Here is a 21,551-nt window from a genome sequence, read left to right on the forward strand (position 1 = left end):
TTTTCTAAACCTTTCACCTTTGCTGGTATTTGCCACTACTTAGGTTTCAAAGTGCATTATGCCTCATATGGATAGCAAAATATAATATTCCAATTTTATCTTCTTAAAGGCATTGTGGTGATACTGCAACATATTTATGCAAAAGGAAATACTTTAAATGTGAATTTGTAAATAAATGTCATTGTTTTCTTGCTGTTTCTTAAAAATGTTCATGGTAACTGAAATTGTTTATTGCACTTTGTATTTCCATGGCATCAGTTCACTGCTGTGGTCTGTAGTTCTTTTTTGTGATATGTAATTAGATAACTGCATAAAAATGTATGCTGTTTTTTTAACAACAGTTTGAGGAATTAAGATTCATTACATTTTCAGTTTCAGAGGTGATCATGGCCTTATTTACACTTTATGTCTCACATTTGCTGTAAGCTCCCAGATTCCAAACCTGTTAAGCGTTCAGCAGTGAACCACAATGGCTTTTTGTGTCATTTTCACACCAAACAGACCAAAAATGGCTGGCAGACGTGAATGTCCTCCATTTGTGTGAGTTCTGGGTCTCGCTGCCAAAAATGAGCTTTTATAGACATATGAAACAGAGATGAATTACTTTCTCAAATGAAAAAATTCTTGCAGTCTCACAATGTGTTAAAGAAAATATGGCATTAACAAGCAGATAGAACACTTTGAAGGCAGTTGCTGTACAAAAGGTTATAGGTTACAAGATAAATGCCGGGCGATCCCTGTGTTCCCATTTACTTCTGGCATTTTAAAGAGATAAAGAGCTAGAATTGGTGGTTTAATACTGTAATTTAAACTGGAGCAAAGATCAGAGATGAGACTATTAATACACCATATTAAAAATAGTTTTGCTTTGTGTTATTTTTGCCTTAGTTAAAACACCTTTCCTGACAATAAATCATATTGCGTTTTGAGTTATTTAAAAATCAAAGTGAGTTTGAGAATATAACTGAACTGCTTCATGCTTCAATAATCATAGGCTTTAAGACTTTTTGGAAAGATGCTGTCATGATGTTTCTAATCTTGAAACATATTGAATGTAGCGTCTGTGATGTTTGTGTGTGTGTAATTAATAATGGGAGTGAAATATAGAGTACCTTTGTGTTAGCAGAGTATATTATTTTTGCTGTAACATCACCATCTTTAATGTATTTTCCCATATTTATGATTACTTGACCATTAGGGGCTGGAGAGTAAAGCCCGTATACACACTCCATCACTGCCCATAGATGGTCAAAAGCTGAATTCATCAAAATATAGGTCAGACAGTTCTGCTGTTAGAGCCACTAGGAATTTGCCGTGTGGAGGTGAATCTTTCTTAATGCAGAGAAAATGTCCACATAGCATTGCATGAGATTAAGAAACATTATTTAGTCAGTGATACGTAACTTAAGTAGTAGTTGCATAGGTTAACTTGTTAGGTGTGTAAACATTATGGCTCAAATAATATTCATTAAGATGAGAACTAACACTGATGCAGAGACTCATTAAAAAATGGGGATGTGTCATGACCACATCCCTGTACCTGAAACAATAGAAAGATAAAGACTTCTTAATGTTACAGCAGTATCACAAGTTTCTCAAGACGTTCATGACACCAGAGGTAACTGCACCGAATGATCAAAAACAAGTGTGAAATGGAAACTGATGCAAAACATACTAATAATTTTTCTTGAAATATTTTTATAAAGCATTCAAATTACAACTTAAGGTAAAGTTGAGCTTTTCCGATGATAAGTTTAGAGGAACATTTAAGACTTTCTTACACTTTATATTGAAATCCTCTCTACTGATGGGTTTCTCTGTTGATTTTTGTGACATAAATCCTCAGGGGTTGTTGCCTGTGCTTGTGGTTGAGCCGTTTGCCCACAAAGGTTTATATTATATGAACCAGAATAAATAGCGAGCCTCATATTCTTCCATTTCAGTCCTCTAACTCATTTATCTATGCTATGAATACAGCACTGTTTTAAAATGAACAGGACAATTTATCTGTGCTGAAGCTCCTGAAACCCTGAGCGACTGATGGCTTTCTCTTTCTGTAAAAACCCAACCCCCCATTCCCAGTGTGCAACATGGTCTCTCCACCCCATCTTTCTCACACACCCTCTTACGTATGTGCTGTATCCATGGTAACGTGTGGTATCACCACAGAGCTGGTGGCCGAGCATGCTGTAAGCTGCTGTTGTCGTGGATGAGGCAAATTCATGGCACACAAGGAGGAGAGAAGAAGCACATTGTTGTCAAGGGGCTGAATGACCAAAGCAGCTACCTTTTAAGCTATTCTGCATTTTTCACAATAATACTGTCGTTTATCCACCACCGTGTATTACCACAATGTGCATCCTGTTACAGGATTTAGGAGTTATTCACAGATATGATTTAATTTCGCATAAACCACTGTGATAGTCAATAGGAAAAATCTTGAAAGCATCTTTTTCCTATTAATAAACAGCAAGGTTACTGAGTTCTCTGTAAACTGAGAATTTAATTAACCTCAGATTGCTATATTGACAATCTTGAGTTGTTTCAAAGAGGAAATATGTATAACTGTTTTGATATACTTAATACACAAAGGTTAACACAAGTGATTCACCTCAGCAGCATGCAGTCTTCCTGTTCTTTTTTGCTGATGTTCTGCTCTCTAGTGGCTGACACAGGTGATGACAGGTATGTTTAAAGACAAGGGTCCTCCTCCCTTGGGTGTACTTTCAGGTAAAAATGTTTGTATTTTGTAAAAGCTATGTTGAGACAGCAGCAAAAAGCTGAAGCTACAAGTGAAAATAAAACCATCGGATTTCTTTAGAATACTTTTTACATTTATGGAATAAGTAGACAAACAATAAACAATAATGTGTCACATTTAACTTCCTACTAAATGGTGGAAATATGAAGTTTATTTCCCTTGAACTAATTTTCTGTCGTTTAGGTTAAATTAAATGAGTTCTCTGAACTTAGTGTGGTTGCATGCTGGGTTCAATCAAACATGGATGCTTTGAGCTGCTCCTAATGATTTTTTTTACTCTCCCGCAGCGTGTATGGCTCCGTGTGCGTACAGTACAGTGACTGTGGCCCCATGAGGCCGCAGCATTCTGGGGCAGTACAGTAATTAATGTATCCATGACACATTGCTGCACAAGCAACACACATACCACGTGTAGGAATTTTCTATGTTTGCTCAAGTCCTTTTGCGGGCTGTGTATGCTGCTGAGCTTTGGATCATTGCACAACCAAAGTACTGTTTTCTTTTGTTGTTTAAGACATAAACTCGTTTTCAAAAGAGTGATTTTGCTGTATAGATTTGTTGAATTTTCTAAACGCTTTTGTTGTTGAAATTGCCAAGACTTGAAATTAGGCTAATATTGCACAGGCTTAATTTTGACATTTTAAAACACTGCAGACAAGCTTTGTTTTTTTCTGAAACTAGTCAACACAAACATCCCTTCCAGATTTTAGATAATCAACAGATAGCTGGTTAGATTTGTGAACTACAGGCTTCTTGCTTTCTGAATATTGCAAGCGTAGTTTCTTCCTATGTAGTTTTTTTTTGTCTCATTTTAAATGCTTAACTTACATCACTGTTGAAGAGCGCCTCCTGACTCTATCTGTCTTCCGAGCTGTCAGTGATAAAGCAGTCATTCTTTTGGAAGGCCAAATGGTCTGCTTGAGTGATTGTCTAAATTTATCAGTCATGGGGATGACCGATGCAAAACCTTGGATAAGTGAATCAAGTCATCTCGGTGTGTTTGCAGGGAACAGAATCTGATTTTAAACGCAGGGTTGCTATATGGGAGCACAAGCATTTCTACATTACAGGTGTTTCACTTTCACACGTAAATAATTTAATACAAATATGTTACAATTTAAATATGTACTTTTACAACTATGAAATTCGGACCAGGCTCTAATTTTCACATGAATCTTTATCTTGACAGATCTATAGGGTTAAAAAAAATAATTAAGAGTTTTATTTAAAAGACTTTACTTACAAAAATGTACAGTTGATCATTAGACTAGACTGCACTGATGAACATGCCCATTTGCAGAAAGTTGCCAGACTGACATTTAACACATTTCACATGAGCTTTGCTGCATGTAGACAGAACCGTTAACACATCACTCTCCAGCTCTCTCACAGCTCTCTGGTCTTCCAAATTATGAAAAAAAAGTGTTTAAAACATCAAATTAAACTTGACAGGGTACTGGTTAGAGGTTATTTTTGTAAATAAAAAAAACAAACATCATCAAATGTCATAATAGCTTAAAATCTTTCCCTGTATTTGCCCTAGAAAAAAATGCTGTCACATGTAAAAGGAAAAATGCTTTTTTTTTGCATGTGTGGTTGCTCTTGGTGTGAAGTTTACCATAAAACTTGAGAAGGAAAAATAACTAGATATTTCTATTTTAATGATTAACATTTTAATAGCTTTGTTACTTTGGTACTTTGAATGTCCTTTCTGTGGTACATATTATCCCAACTGAGGAAATCTACTTTTAGGAAACAGTTTAAGATAGAACCAAACAGTAGTAATCAAAATGTCTAGTACTGTACAAGATTGAATTTTATTCTGTTCTGGAATGTTTTATAACTTCTGTACTATTTAATATCTTATTTGACCCATTTTGAAGTATTTATATTGACACAAAGATGGGATTTTACATTCTTACAGAATTTTCTTTGCAGTCTGCAGGTTAGTTTATTTTGTGAATTAAGGTTAGTTTCTAAATTACAACTAGAGACCTTTCACCTGTTTGTAAAACATCTGAAACTCTGTTGGATGGGTGGCATCTGTGAACATTTCCTTTCCTTTCCTTTTTATATCAACTTTCAAGTCCTGCTATAGATTCTGATTTGGATTAAGGTCTGGAGTTTTATCAGATTTTTGCTTTAATCTCCATTTTTATAGTAGCTCTGGGTATATATGTAGGGTCATTTTCCTGTTTAATTTGAACTCCCATCATCATCTGGACTTTTGAACCCTCTGCCAGACTTTCTTCCAAGATTGCCATTAGCTTTCTGTATCTCTTTCAGTGAGTGCCAGAATGGTCTCATTTGACATGAATGTTTTAGTCTATGTGTTTTCTGAATACCCTACATGGCCAGTCTGTAAAAAGGACTTTCTGTGACTTTTTTCAATGACTTCCTTCTTGACCCTCTCTTGAGCTGCAGGCAACTCCTCCAGAGTTACAACGGTTTCTTGGCTTCTTCTCTGATTAATTTGTTTTTATGGCTTGCCAGTTTAGGTGGACCCATGTCTTTGTAGATTTGTGCAATACTATTTTATTTTTTGGATAATGGGTTGAATCACTGTGTTATTGATAGATTAGGATGCTGTTTATGCCTAACTTAAAACAACTGCTTTAAACTTATCTGAACATTTTTCCTGACCTGTCTGGTGTGTTCCTTGGTCTTCATCATGTTTGTTCAGTAATGTTCTCTAAAAGAATAAAAAAGCCCTGAACCCTTTGCAAACAACAGTATTTATATTGAGAGGTGGGGCAGTTGCTGACACTTCATTTTATTTAGGATTAAAAATAATTATTTTCTCATTTATTTTTTTGTATGTGTTTGTTTTATCTCTTTGTTATGGAGCTTTTATGTTTCAGTAATAAAGGTAATGATGATGAATTATGCATATATACACAGTCTGCACTTCATACTTATATTTTAATTATATGGCATTTTGAAAAAAAAGATATTCCACTTCCAAATTATGAACTCAGCACAAGAACACAACAAAATTTGAAAAAAAAAAAAAATCTTTGGAAGACACAAAATTTACATGTTGAGGTTATCTTGTGTTTTGAGGTAATTACTGAAACGGTATAGGATCATAAATATGGTTTTTGTAATGACAAGTTTGGATAATGAAGTTCCAATCATCAACCAAGAAAAGTTGATTGTTGGTACAATTACCCCATCTAGTGTTCAAAACAGTACACAACTCTCAGAGCAGACACCACAGATTACTGCTGCTGAATCACCCAATCTGGGTTTACCATGGGGTCAAACTCTTCAAAACACTAAACACCATGGTGCATATTGGAAGATAGGTTTTTCTGAACATTGTCTTGGAAGAACATTTTGTGGAGGTCGCCTTTTTATAAGTGTTATGACTTAATAGGATAAAACTGCCAAAGAACAGAGAATTGTCTTTGCAAAAAGCATTGAGCCTAATGTAAAGATTCACCATTGTCTCGTCGATATGTTCAGCCAAAGTGGAAATGTCTGAGTAACCAGTTTAGACAGCGCATTAACGGATCATTTTACATCATTTTTGTAACAGGAGAGCAAAGTCTTCAGTGCCCCAAGAAGGAAGTAGACAGTCGCAGCTCGCATTTACGTCCACTTTTCTCTAATCTGCCCTCTCCTCCCACCACCACTAAACTCTCCATCTGAACCCAACAACACACAGAACTGTGTTTGCTGGATCCACAACGACGACTAAATGAATCTTTAATGAGCGTTTTAGAACTTAAAATGGCATGTCGCTAATGTCCTGTAATGATCCTTCCTGTTGATGGCCACGCCTCGATGCTTTCTCCTCCACTGCGCCTCTGACAGTTGTCTGACAATGCTTTGAACTTTGGAGAATCGAGTCTCTTATTCTTTTCAGCAGCATTTTTACAACTAATGCAAGTATAAAAATATCTGCTTCTGGGTTTATCTGGGAAAAAAGATGACTTTTCCTCTGAGAAAATCTGTTTCAGGTAGGTTATTTATTCCTGATGTTAGATTTAGAATGCTCATGCTTCTTTTTTAATTATGCGTTATGCGTCTGAAATCTGGTTTTCATTCAAAGACTTGGTTGCTGTGCATAAAGGAATGCCAGGCATCATGCTGCATATCTTTTCTTTGTTTTATTTTTGTTTGGTTTTACATTTTACTCTGAGATCAACTCTTGGTTGAGTTTATGTTGCTGTCCATGGTTCTGAAATTAATCTTTGCATTATATTTTTGACAGTTTTTGATGTTTACAAAGCTTTTAGTGTGAATGATATTTATACCAGTTTTATCCTTGTTGGAATCTCAACTTCATGTCCCTCAAATTGTTGTATATGAAGCTTCTTGTGTTATTTATGACAATTTCTAACCGTAAGGTGTGGCGTTCCTATTTCTTTAAAAGGTAAAACAAACCAACAAAAAAAAAAAAAAAAAAAAAAAGAAGGTTCAGTGTCACTTTTGGTCTTACAACTGTAGATGGCACCATTGGTTAATCTTTTAAAAGTGTCCAGTGGGAAGCGAAGGTAACCTGGTGATGTTTGCATATCGCAGAATCAAACCTTTAAGGTGGAGTTTATTACGTCTCATTATTGTTAAGTGCACTTTTTTAAATTCTAGATTTATTCTTCTGGCTTCGTTCCTTGTAATTTTCAATTTTGACAACATTTTAGGATAATTTTAAATTACTATAAAACCACAAATGTGTTCAAATAAAGTCTCTTCTGTTTTCTTACTATTTTCACATATCTTATTAATTACATTTAGTTCTTAGTTTTTTTAAAGATATTAAGGCAGTGTGTAAGGTTAGGATGCTTGCAATTGTTTTCAATCACAATTTACTACAATGTTTTACTCTGTTAAAGCTGTTTGTCATTTTAATAGATAACAATCTGTGATGTTCCTTTACCCCTCGTTTGGATTTCTTCACTTCACTACCCACCCATTTTTTTTTTTTTTACTTTTGGTACTTAACATGAAACATGTCACATGGCAGCTTGTGTTTTGTTAGTGGTGATGTTTCTGGTCTGTGTTTGTGTCAGTACTACGCGGACCGACCGTCTTTCCTCCTCCCCGCTGCTCAGTCTCCAGGTTGCTGTAGGTGGGGACGCGTTGAGCAGCGCGGCTCACTGGGTTTGCGCTTCACGCCTATTTACTGATTCAGCATGGGGCGCTTCCTGCGACTCTACCTGGGGTAGCCTCGCTCTAACTGTACAGGGGGGGGGGAAAAAACAATACTAACCGGATCTCCGAAGTGATTCATTCACGTCCTCTGCTGTGAATTTTGAAGTGTCTTTCTCTCCGCGGCACTTTCACAGTGAGAGATTAAGGGGAACAGTCACAGAGGCGTCTGCAAACAGGTGTTTTCCACCCACTGCGCTTCATTCACCAAACCGGTTACTATGCATGTGCGCTGCTCTGGTGTTTTTCGTGGGATAACGCAAACCCATTGACTGAGACAGGGTTTGTGTTAGAAAGATGATCCTGTTGGAAGAACATGCACCGCGCTTTGGTGAAAGTCTTTTTGCATCTTCTTATGGACCGTCTAATTTTTGTTTATCAAACTTGACTTTTTTCTCGGAGATACACCGGGCAACTCCTGAATATCGCCTGGATTCGTGGAAAATGATCCTTTAGGAGGTTATTCGAGCGAGTTGGCTTTCCTCCCCTGTGGGACTATTTCATTTCACTGTTTGATGCGCTTTGCGAAATCTTCATCTCGAGCATCATCGTAGTTGCCTTAGACTTTCTTTAGCGCTGCGCCTGGAAGTTTTCCTGCCAGAACCCACTGTTCCGGATTCATCCACTTTTCTCTGGAAGTTTTCTTCCCCAGACCGCTGCCAAGCTGGCTATGGCGGCGGCTATCGCCAGCTCCCTCATCAGGCAGAAGAGGCAGGCGAGGGAGCGGGAGAAGTCAAATGCCTGCCGCTGCGTAAGCAGCCCCAGCAAAGCCAAAGGAAGCTGTGAGAAACCCAACCGGCTCAATGTCTTCTCACGGGTCAAACTCTTTGGTTCCAAGAAAAGACGAAGGAGAAGACCAGGTCTGTTGTCAGGATGCTTGTTCTCTGACCTCTTTTTCGCCTTTGACAACTATATATCAATAAGATAATTTGCGTAAAAAGTTTGCAGTGTTTAACGAGCCTCTGCAGAGAAAATTACCAGATGATTCTTCAGTTTATACAAAATGATTGAACTGATTCTAAGTCATATATTTCTAACTCCTAAGCTGAGTGTTAAATGTAAAAGAATATATATATATATATACATATATATATATTTTCCTGTTGCCAGTGACATTAGTTCACATTTGTTGTGACAAAACCAAACTTTTAAAGAGTTCTTAATTCCATAATTTTAGAGAAGCACCTGGTGACTGGAATCTGTTGATTTCCCTTTGATCAGCTCCCATCAGTGATACAAGCAAAAAAAAAAAAGAAAAAACGTTTTGCTTTGTCAGCAGCATACTTGAGTATGATCTTTTTAAGTTTAAAAAATAGATATTTTCCTCTTTGTATTTTTGTGCTTTAAAAAAAAGTAAATTAGAAACTGCCCAGTCGAGGTCTGTTGTGTTGTGTAGCTCTAACAGGACACCCACAGTTGTTCAATAACTTTTCTTCCATTACGAGCTGTATAAAAGACATAAACTGTAATAAACTTTGTGCAAGTTGCTGAGAAGATGACTGCAGAAAAAGTTGGATCTACATCCAAGAAACATTAACTTTGTTCCCATTATCCAGATCTGAAGGCCATACAAAACAGATCACACCCCTGATTTAATCTGACATGGGATAGGAAAAGATTTAATGAAGCAAATAATTCTGTTTGTTTGAAAGCCAGAAGTGTATTTTCTTGTTTTGTGTGTATAGGTGCAAAAGTTGTCATTTTTGCAGGAGTTACCATCAAGGTTTACATTTTTAAAAGAGAGAAGTCACAGTATAGTTGTATTTTTATTACTTTTATTTATTTACGTATTTTTTTATTTTTTGCGGTTATATTTAAAACACTTTTTTCATTTTAAACCCTTGAAAGTCAGGGTTCAAATCCCAGACTGGGGTTTTTCTGCATGGAGTTTGCATGTTTTCTCCATGCAACTGTGGGTTATCTCTGCGCAAACCAGCTTCCTCCCACAGTCCAAAAACATGACTGTTAGGGTAATTGGTTTCTGTAAATTACCCTGAGTGTGTGTGCTGCATGGTTGTTTGTCTCATGCGTCTGTGTTGCCCTGTGATGGACTGGTAACCTGTCCAGGATGTACCCTGCCTCTCGTTCAATCACTGCTGGAGATAGACACCAGCCTCTCTGCAAGCCTGCATGGACATTCAGGGATGGATTAATTTGATTAAGTGAATGTTTATATAACTGTTCAATATAGAATGTTTCCACCATCCATTATCTTCCTTAAATAGAGAAAATGACGAGACTTAAATAATTTTCAGACTCAGAAGTACAGCTGGTCATCAGACTTTAAAAAAAAAAAATATATATATATATATACATGTTCTTTTTTAAAGCTTAGTAACTCAATTAAGCATAAAAATGTTTACAATTACAATTAAAGCTCAATGTCATTCTTGGCAAAGGTAACTTTAGTAAACCCACAATGGTTTCACTAAAATACAAGTAGGACAAAAGAATAGATGAAAGGTGTGGTTGACCACTAAAAAAAAAAAAAAACACCCCAGCAGAGACACTAACCAGATAATGGAGGGCACTTAGCTCTAATTGGACATTCATGATGTAACACAGCACTAACAAGAATAAATACAGCGTTCTATTCCCCTTCATGTGAACATCTGTGACATGTGACCAAATTAAAAACAGGAGATTATTATTACAGTAATTTAGCTGTGATGACGTGCGAATGCACCAGTCTGATTACATCACAACAATATTCCTGCTATTGTTGTGTGAAGCGCCTTAGTGTTGGCTTTCTCAATGCAGGTGGAACTAAAAAATTTATGTAAACTTTCTTGGTTAAAATTATAAATAACAGACTTAATACTGATGATTACTAAATATGAATTTGCTTCCATTTGATTCAATTTAATTCTGTTCAATTTAGTGGGCCCAGTTCACAACAATCTCAAGGTTTTTTTTTTTACAAAACAACAAATTAGTTTGCAATTGCACTCAAATATCTTATGAATTTTATTTTTACCAATTTGATCTAGTTATATACACAGATTAGACTAACATCTAGATGCGAATTTAATTCTACAAGGACAAGGCGATTTGTTTAAAAATATCAGAATCTTGGTTATCAGTTATCATGACTTTATATGATCATCACCTTGTTTTATCTTTTTTCTTGCATAAAGTCTGAATTTTTAAAGAATTTGAGATTCAGCTTCCCTCCACATTTGATATTTACAAATAAGATTAAGTGTAATTTTTGTCTACTGTTTGCCAAATTTTCTTGTACTCCTCTTTGTGGTGTGGTGCATGACATTTTATTGCATATTTAAAGTAAAAAGCTGAAAGCAATGTGTTATGTCTCAATTTTGGAACCATGTTGAAAGGTTAAACCTAATTTTAGTATTCCTCTTGCAGTAATGTTAATATATTTTTGGCCACATTCATATTTTTTTGAGGTATTTTGATGATAAAACATAATATGTCAATTTATTGGTGTTTAATCATGCATGGAGTCAGTAAAGAAGTGGAGAAAAAGACAAGTGAGATGGAAAAAAAAAATCTTCAGCCATCTCTGACAGCTGCAGTGTTACATGTCCGTGGCCTGAGTCAGTTTTAGTTTAGATAGTCTTTGCTCTTGTCCATCTGGGGTCTTTTTCCTTTGAAGTCGTGCCGCTGGGGCTCCCTTTTTAGTCCACTCAGTTTCATAGTATTAACAAAGAACTCTCCAGTGCTCATTGATTTCATAACCAAAACATCCTGAATCAAATGAATTCCTATATACTTATATACAATGAGTCAATTAATTAATGATTTATTATTATTTTTCCTAAAGTGGAAGTCTTAATACATACAAATAAGTCAAAATGATTTTTATTCCTTCTATAGAAAAGCCCATAACAAGTAGATTGCTTCAGCTTGGATTGTTGATGTTTTTATTTTGGGATTTAAAATGTGACTGGCTGACTAAGTTAATCTAAATCATCAATTTGCTCATTTTAAGCTTTCCAGCTCCAGCTAGATTTGACACTAATCATTTTATCTGGTTGTAGTGCTATTTATATTAATGATGCGCTTTAGAGCTGCGCAATATATTCACTCACAACCATCATCTTCACACCAGCATGGTGAAAAATCACAATTGCAAAGGACTATTTGGATGCTATTTTTGTTCCGCTGGTATATTTTAAGTACAATTAATTTACACCTTTTTCTTACACCTGATGGCAATATTAGAATTTGAGGTGCAGTGTGACTTGATGATTAAAAAATAATAGAAAAGTAAAGATATGTGGATTATTTGCCACTGTCATCACTGCAATATTCATGTCACAATGCATGTTTTCTAAATGTTGCGTAATGCTAGTGTTCATTTTATTTTTCTGTTTTTGTGTCTCCTGTGGGTCCACAGAGCCCCAGCTGAAGGGGATTGTAACGAAGCTGTACAGTCGACAAGGCTTCCACCTGCAGCTGCAGGCAGATGGAACCATCGATGGAACAAAAGAGGAGGACAGTAGTTATAGTAAGTTCCTAAATTTCTGTCTCAATGGTGTTTTCTCCTCTACATGCATTCAGATGACAAAATAAGGATCCAGATTAAACTTTACCTTATCTATATTAATTCTATAAAGACCATCAGTCTGTCGGTTTCCACTGAATGGCTCTGATCAGTGAAATTATATTTTCTCTTATTCATTAAAGCTGTCAAAACTAAGAATTTTTTACATTTGTTGGTCTATAAGCACAATAATGCTATGTACTTTTATGCACTTTGCTTTCAATTTAATAAAAATATGATTTGACATATCTGGAAAAGATTGAGACCACTGCACTGATCCCCATTGAAAACCTCATGGTTATTTCACCAAATGGTGATTTCTGAACTCTTCCTGAGTTAAAACATTAGTATTGTTGTTTCTAAATGAGTATGAACCTGTTTTCTTTACATTATTTGAGGTCTGAAAGCACTGCATCTTTTTGGTTATTTTGACCATTTTTCATTCTCTGAAAATAAATACAAAATTTTTGCTTAGAATTTCAGAGACATGTTGTCAGTAGTTCATCAAATAAAATAACAATGTTAATTTTACTTAGACATATACCTATAAAAAGTAAAATCAGGGGTGTGCTGTGGTGGCATAGGGGATAGCGCGACCCACGTTTGGAGGACTTGAGTCCGTGACCCGGCTGTAGTGGGTTCGATTCCCGGACCCGGCGACATTTGCCACATGTCTTCTAAAATCAGAGAATCTAATCATTTTAAGTGATTTTTTTTTTTAAATTCCAGAGCTGTAGATGGTGATAATCTTGCACTTCCTCCATTTCCTAATGGTTTCCAAATTCTTACCACTATTGAAGAACCTAAAGAACATTTTGTTCATTTTTATGTTTCAGATCTTAAGTGAAATAAATTATAGTTAGTCAAAGTTTTAATTGTTGTGCCAAAATCTAAGGAACACCTGGAACTCTTTATCGTCCAATTAAAGCCTGATTGGTGCATCTCTACAATTGGATGCACCACAAGCATCCCTGGAGTTGCTATACTTCCCAACAACCCATCAATTATAACATAACTTTCTGCTCAAGTTGCAGAGAGACAGTTCAATTTTCAGTGTTTCATTCATTGTATTCAGCAGCATTCAAACTAAGTAAATAGGTCATTACACAGAGCAAAACAAAAGTTTGTTTGAGTACTTCAAGTGGCTCATTACTGAGAAGCACTTTAATTTCCTCTGATTAATCACTCTGTTGAAAAACCTGAACTTGGGTCACGACCATCATCTTCCTCTCCTACACTCTGTGTGAAAGACAGAAAGAGACAGCTTTGTCTTATAGCATGCAATGATGCATTCCTGCCGTAGCCGCAACACCCACCAGCTCTTTGTTTAATAGTTGAAACAGGAGATGAGTGGAGGAAAAACAGTCAAGCCACTTGTCTGGTAACAATGCAGCAGAAATGGATCACCTCCAAATTAGAAAGTACAATAAAAACCTTGCATGCTGGGGCAGTGCGGTGCTTTGTGACTTAATTAAATTTGATTTATTCAAAAGAATAATTTAGCAAACGGATAGATATTTGATCTAACAGTTATCTATGCTAAGTAGACTGCAACAATGAAAAGAAAGGTAAACTTAACACAGAACCAATTAGCAGAAGTTGGCATAAAGATACAGAAAGGATGTTTCAGTGTTTTAATCTTGCATACGCCACCTATTAGACGCTCCTTATGTAGCAAGCACAGCACACCTTACATGTACTTGGACTCAGTGTTTTATTAGGTTGCATAATAACTGGCCTGCATCAGCACAAAGTATTTTGTCAAAAGAAAATTAAAGGGAGATGCTGAACATGGAGGAGAAGGAGTGAAGCTCTTTGCGCTGCTCCAAAAATAGCGTTGTTAGGCACTGGGTGCGCTTGTCTCCATGGTGACGGAGAGTGCAGTCCTCTTGGAGCTGGTGGTGTCTTGTGATGGTGGGAGAGGACCTCCTCAAATCTGAGCACATATACGAGGAAGGATTTGATCTTTGCTACACTAGCTGGCTGAGCTGACAGTTTCTCGCCTGTTTGAATGTTTAGCAAAGAAGTTTGTCTTTTTTTTATGAAGAGGAGATGTGATAGGAAACGCTAAATAAATGTTATAGTCTCTCTCAACTCAGATATTCAATTGCATTGCATCACAGCTAATTAAACTGAACATCTGGAAAACTATTGAAACAAAAAAGCTACATTTCTCTACAGATAAATTTCAACCTATTTTTTAAATTTACAATGCCAATCTTGTAACTTTGTTGAACTCCAAAATTAAACCTATTAAAGTTATTACAGAGTCTCATAACCAGACTGTTTTAAAAAAGCAGTAATGATCGGGCCAGATAAAAACCAGCCTGTTGTTGTTGTTCTACGCTGTGTTTCCTCAGCTATTGAGAATTGATTTCTTTCTGGAGGCGATGGCACGGTGATGCTTACTGGAAACTGCATCCCTGTAAACAAGCGGAGAGAGAAGGACGGAGCCAGACGAGATGGCAGTTAATGTTAATTCAATGTTTGGAAGCGTTGCCAAACATGGACTGAATGGTTTTGTTCTTTTCCTTTGTTGCCTTTGCTAAAACTACCACCATATGCAGACTACAGTTCTAAAACAGCAGATAATCAAGGTCATTGACAGCTTCTCCTTCTGATTGGCCCGGTTGAAATTCAACTGGAGAAATCAAGTTCAATGGAAGAAATCTCAGATGGAGTAATGAAGGGAAATGAAAATGAAGTGGACTTACATAAGATGACAGTCTAGTAATGAACATCTAATATCTCATGTTCATTATGTTTAACTTTGTTACAGTGATTGCACTGTACACAGTCCAAAGGTTTGGAAGCAATATTTCATTGCATAAAAAACAAAAACATAATTATCATATTGCTTGCCACTTATTTGAATACGTTATTCTGATTATCAGATATTTGTGTTTTTCTTTCTTACACAGTCTTGTGCTTTATCACTAGCATGGAACCAATACAAAATTCAAAGAGTGAATTTTTCTTTTACTTTTGCACTGAATTGTGACTCTTACATATCTTCTCAGCCCTAAAACTAAGCCTTTCTTTTCTGATGGGCTTTTTTGATTAAACTAAATGCACAGTAGTCATAAAGTACAGCTCAGTGTATCGTGACTGGCGAGAAGAAAAGAATTACTGGGGATTAAAGTCCCAAACTTTTACCTTAGAATCAAGTGCAGTAGCCTGGTGTTGCAATGTGAGCAGCAACAATATTTAAAAGTAAAAAAATTTGTGTTTGCTTCCCTAGTGTTAGGTTGGATTTGCTGTTATACAAGATATAAGGTGTCACCACATAAGCTTCACCAACATAATCTTATTCTCTTAATCAGATTTTGGTTCCTTTCCAACTTTACTCCCCCGTTTTATAATATAGCAGGTTTCCATGCCGACCTCCTCATTATGGTAGCTGAATGATTTAGCCGCTTAAGGCTGTTTGAACATATGAAGTATCAGGTGCAGCATATTCCGCTTCTTATCTGAAAACAGCCTAACTTTGCAGAAGGAGCAGCAAAGAGCAGCATTTCATAGAAAACCAAGAGATAATAAGTGTAGCACTGACATAGAGGAGAAAAGAAATTAAAAAATGAGTTTTTAACCAATTATCCTCTTCTTGTAGTTGTTCACATTAGAGATAGAACTGTAGCACAGATAGCTACAACAAGAAGTTAGAAATTTAGTGTAAAAATGTGCAGTGCATTTTGCCTCTGCCTTTTTTTAACTTTGTTAGTTTTGGTAAGCTATATGTTTATGCATTTAGCAGATATTTTTAGCAAATATTTAACATTTTAAATTGAAAGAGGCCATATCAGTGCAGGTAATATTAAAGGTAACTTTAATTTGCTTAAGCAGAAGACAGATAGGTTTTGTAAGAGGTGACTGAGGTGAAACAGAGTGCAGGCATAGAGGGAAGTGCAGAAACAGGGTCTAGGAAAGCACAGAGCAACTACTTTTTTTCAAACTCGGAAAATGATTATGGGAAATGTTTATCAATTTATTTATTCTTGTGAGTTTTTTTATTAGGAAATCAGGAAAAGAGTGTGGATGTACTCCTTACACTCTGGGAAATTTCCAGATGGGTATCTCAAAATTACTACTTGAACCTAAAATGACTTCTGTGATACAGGCACACATATCTGATTTTATCTCAGTGAACTTCTGAGTTTTTTCTTAAAATCTTTTTAGTAAGTAATACCTTAGTTTTAATATTGTAAATTTATGCCTGGAATAATGGAAAATTAATTTTTTTCTCACAAATGTACAACTTTTCAACAGACATTTTCAAAGTTTTTCATTGAAAATATGCAAAATTAATCGAAAATTCTTTGACTCCAGTCAGTCCAGGTTATTTTTCTTGCTTCTACATTGGCTCTAATACTATTAAGTTAAAAATGATGTCTCATGTTTACACTAACACGTTCAACATTTCACAGCTACTAGTTTGAACTGCAGCTATTGTTGGGAGATTCAGGTTGATCGTCACATTGAATCGGTCATGACTGTTTATGTGAGTAGGTGGAACAGAGATGATCATGAAAGCTGTCCCTCAGGCCACCCTTCTCTTTCTCATTCCATGTTCCTCCGTGCAGCAGGCTGTCCGTGCGTGGGCGGCAGCCCTGTCACTCTTCAGTGTGCTCAGGTGTTTCAAGGAGCCAGAAAGTAATTGAGTCCCCACCCCTCCCTTTAAAAATCTCCATCAGTGCTCCGGCTGGTAATCCCTCTGAAATGAAGTAGATAGCAGATGTGTTCGTGCTGATCGTGTTGGAGGCACCAAGGGGGAGATCTGAGCGGAGACATGTGACATGAGGAAGGTGCCTATGTAAGGAAAAGAACTGTTAATACAACATGACAAGCAAGAGAGGGAACATCAAGCCCTAAGCTTTGAGGAATAAAACTAGACATACACACATACTGTATCAATCATAACTTTATGACCTCTGACAGGTGATGTTAGTACTATTTATCTCTATTATTTGGCCTTTCAGTGGGCAAACTATGTTGGGCAACAAGTGAACGTTTTGATGTAGGAAAAATGAAAAGAACTTAAGCAAGTTAAATAAGGGTTAAATTATGACCATTATGAACATCCCCAAAACTCTTGTGGCGAGTTCCTGGTCAGCAGAGGTCCGTATCTATCAATAGTGACTAATTACAGCTCGTGAATCTGGTCCAGTTCCACAGACGAAATATGTTAGATCATATTGCTGAAGAACTGAATACTGGCTCTGGTAGACTGCTTCAGACTACCAGACATTTTGAACAATTTTACGCTTCAAAACTTTGTTGAAATAGTTTTGGGATGACCTCCTTCCTGTTCTAACTTTACTACACACCAGTATACAAAGGAAGTTATGTATACATGAATTATGCTCAATAAGAAGCATGGACTGCCTGAGACTTAAATAACTCAAGAATTCTGACTTATTTACTGAAAATCTTGAATTGTACAACACAAAAGTTCACAGTGTTCATTTTCTAAGATAAACAATATTTCAGAAGCAAATCTGGTTCATTTCGACACTGGTGTCTTCAAGGATTATTACTCCCTGGGAAAAATTGTTTTGGTGAAAATAGATAAATCTATTTTTAATGTAGTTCTTTTTTAACTGCAGATGATTGTACAAGCCACAGTCCATTGCATTTGTCAAAAATTACTTGAATGATTTTCTATCTTATGTTATTGATGCTGAGGAGTAAGAAAAGACAAATGTGCTATTGTATACTGTACATAGAAATATAATCCAAATGTATCATTTCAAACAAACATATATCTAAAAACATACTTTGTAAGAGAAAGTAATAAGTAAGAACAGAGCCTTTCTTGACTGCTTGAAATGGATGTATTTCCCATTAATGCAAAATTAATCTCTCAAAGCTGCTGTAAAGTAAATATGATATACATTCTTCTGGCTGATGCTTTTATAAAGCAAACAGTAAGAGATGTCTGCTGCGCTTAGACACCGAGAGCAAATAAAATGACCCTTCAAAAAGCCTCTATAGTTCACTTCACTCAGAAGAGTTTGAGATGTGGATATTTATAGTGAGGATACACTGAACCAAAGCTTCAGTAGAGTTTAAGTTAAAAAAAAAAACATACATGGACATGAACTTAAAGGGATTGTTTAAAATAACATCAGCTTTGTTATGTTTATCTCCATACCCACTATAGTAAAACACACCAGGCTTTTCATTAATTAAGTCCCTGCAGTAGTCAGCTCACCAGAAAGCAAAGTTTGTTTTGTTAGAGACGGGTATTTATGTGGACATTTATAGTCAACCTTTGACTTCAATATGAGTAAGTTATAAGTAGAAACACACACACACATGCACGCCCACCCCCACACGCACATGCATAAAAAAGCACTGAACAGGCGGATGTTAATTAGGTGGAGATATACCTCAGTGACCAGCTGGGTTGCTGCTGCTCCTTTCAGACACAAAACCAATATCCAGCTTCCTAATCACAGACAGGTTTATATTTATTTATTTTTTGTGTATTTTGGCCTGAGTTCAATCCACAGTGTTTATATAAGTGACTATTGTCTGTATAAATGTTGGTGTGGCCACAAAGAATAGTCTTTGTTTGGAACCACACAAAGACATTATTATTTTTTAATGGTTTTGAAATCTTATCCTGTGCTCGTGTGTAGTGGTTAGTTGGAGTAAATTTAGAGTGATTCAGGTCACTGTTAAGTAGTTTTCAGAGTGGCAACTGTCAGCTATCAGTGACTAATCTGATATTTAGCTTGTGTGATATGAAAAAATGCTTTTAACTTTTTATCTTAATAGTTCAAACACTAAATACGCACAGTGAAAACCGTTTCAGCACATCTGCAGAAGCCAATTACCTAAGTCTTCCCTATCTCCACTTTGGCTGGGGGTACAAGAAAATAAATAGCACTTGTCTTGTTATTGACTTGTTATTAGCTGCAACCAATAACAAATCAAGTAGTATTATGCCTATAGGTATCTAAGCTTCCTCAGTGGCATTTCCTTTCATATATTTTAGATGTGTTCCACAAAAAGATCCATAAATCAGTAAAACATAATTATCAGTAAAACATAATTATTAAACTTTAGAAAATCTAAATAAAACTGTAAATGGCAGATTATTTATTTAAACGAGGGGGGAAAATAATATTTTAACAGCGGGAAATCTCCAAGACAGTTTGGTCCATTAAACAGGAAAAAATAAAACATTTACCCAAAACGAATGGAGGCTATACATGTTAAGTAGAATGAAAAAAATCATTGGGACACAAAATGTGTTTAATTACATCACTCTTAAAATACAAATAAAAATTTTTTAAATTCAGTCAAATAAATAGTCAACAATTTCAACACTTTCTTCCTAAAGCTGGTATATCATGTAGGTTGTTGCATTGACATGGTCTGTGAAATATTTATTCTTTCATATTTCCTTATCTTGAAAGTAAATGAAACATTTTAGGTAGGGAACTCTGACAAAGCAGTTTACATATGACAGCTTCAGAAATGTTATCTTGCTTGTATATCCCTTTTAGTTACTCTAAAAATGTTGTATTTTCCCTGTAAGTGATAAACGTGTTTCTGTTTTCAGCCATGTTCAACCTCATTCCGGTGGGACTGCGAGTGGTGGCCATCCAAGGGGTGCAGACCAAACTCTATCTAGCAATGAACAGTGAGGGCTACCTGTACACGTCGGTGAGTGTTTCACTCAGTGTCAGTGTCTTTATACATGGATGTGTTTGTTACCCAGGAGGGTTTTAGTCCACCTGTGTTCAAAGTGAATGTCTGGTTTAGATGACACAAATGGGCCAGAAAGTAAATAGAGAAATAAAAGTTGCCTGATGAAAGAATAACAGCCTTTTGCTGTTATCTTGACAATAAATAGTCCAAGGATTGTATAAGCCAATCAAGCGGTGAGATCTCTAAGGGTGGTTGTTGGCTGTTCATCTTTGATTAAATGTGCAAGGTTATGAATAATTCAGTTACCGGCCAAGTAATGTCAGTCTTTTTTCCCCAAATGCCACTGTGAGATTGGCGTCACTAACAAGACTGACAGGCTCGGTGGATATGCGACCGGAGGGGATGCAGACACACACATTCACCACTGACAGACAGGCTTAAGAGTCAAATTACCAATGATTTTTCATTTTAGGAAAAGGTCTTCAGACAGATTGCAACCAGCACAGACAAACAAAATCTGAAATCTAATAATCTTGTGACTTTTTATTGTGCGACTTCTGCTGTCAGATATTGATTATATAATATGAGCACTCTGTGAACTAAAAGCAGAAAAACACTCTTTGGATTTTACCTTTATTTTATATTCTTAGTTTCTTTTTGATGCATTTTTTAAAAAATACACAAAAAAATGTAAAATGACCATCCCAATAGACCTAAAAAAAGATCTGAAAAACTGAAAATAACAGCATAAAAAGTACTTTGTGCTGTTTTCACTCAATTTGCCCTAAACTTTAACTTGTCAAAGTTTAGTTTATATAATGTTCTTTCCTTATGACCCACTTTATGTTGTGCAGTGCAATCCTTCCTTGTCCTCCTTGCTTATATCTAAATATAATAATGATTACCATGGTAACACAGTTGAGTGTTATATGTCGCCAAAATGTTTTTTGATCGTGAGTGGATTTGCAAACCAAAATCTGCCCATTTATGTTGATTTATTAAATGTTACAGTGGATGTTTTTCGTGAGATTCTGCGCAATGAAGAATAAGCAAAAAATTTAAAATTAAAATATATAAAAAGTTGCAGTTGTAACCAGACCAAAAGTGAAAAGGTTTATAATTTTGTATGGCCCCATGGCCCAATAAGATAAGAATCCCCTCACTGAGTTTGAAAAGAGTGAAAAGTTTATTTTGCATAATGAGATACGTAACTGCAGCTATACACATTACTTTTCAACAAACTAAAACATTTTTCTAACATGATGAAGTTATTTGAACAGTGCCATATTTTGGGACAATTGACAAAATAATTTTGAACATGCAAAGTATTTGCAAACAGTATTATTACAGGCAGAGACTGCTGGCAGAAGTGCTTTTATCCACAGCCTTAGCAGGACAGCTGGCACTATCTGTTGCTACACCACCACAGCCATGGTGTTAGTTTTCTGTTTGGCTTGTTGATAG

At 36.0% G+C, this 21,551-nt stretch overlaps 1 protein-coding gene across 7 annotated transcripts in view; it reads left to right on the plus strand.

Moving 5' to 3' along the window:
• Window positions 1-21,551, plus strand: part of fgf13a (fibroblast growth factor 13a) — a 102,691-nt gene that overhangs the window by 62,675 nt on the left and 18,465 nt on the right. For 5 of the 7 annotated variants that reach the window (XM_028009390.1, XM_028009392.1, XM_028009395.1 and 2 more), the window contains 2 exons: window positions 12,282-12,392; window positions 19,999-20,102. In XM_028009390.1, coding sequence (XP_027865191.1) covers window positions 12,282-12,392; window positions 19,999-20,102 — 215 coding nt within the window. Of the gene's footprint in view, window positions 1-6,680; window positions 6,727-7,805; window positions 8,779-12,281; window positions 12,393-19,998; window positions 20,103-21,551 lie in introns of those variants that run through there. The other 2 variants (XM_028009396.1, XM_028009393.1) reach the window with 2 other exon arrangements.

Source organism: Xiphophorus couchianus, chromosome 23 (genome assembly GCF_001444195.1).
Source record: "Xiphophorus couchianus chromosome 23, X_couchianus-1.0, whole genome shotgun sequence".
NCBI classification, from domain to species: domain Eukaryota; kingdom Metazoa; phylum Chordata; class Actinopteri; order Cyprinodontiformes; family Poeciliidae; genus Xiphophorus; species Xiphophorus couchianus.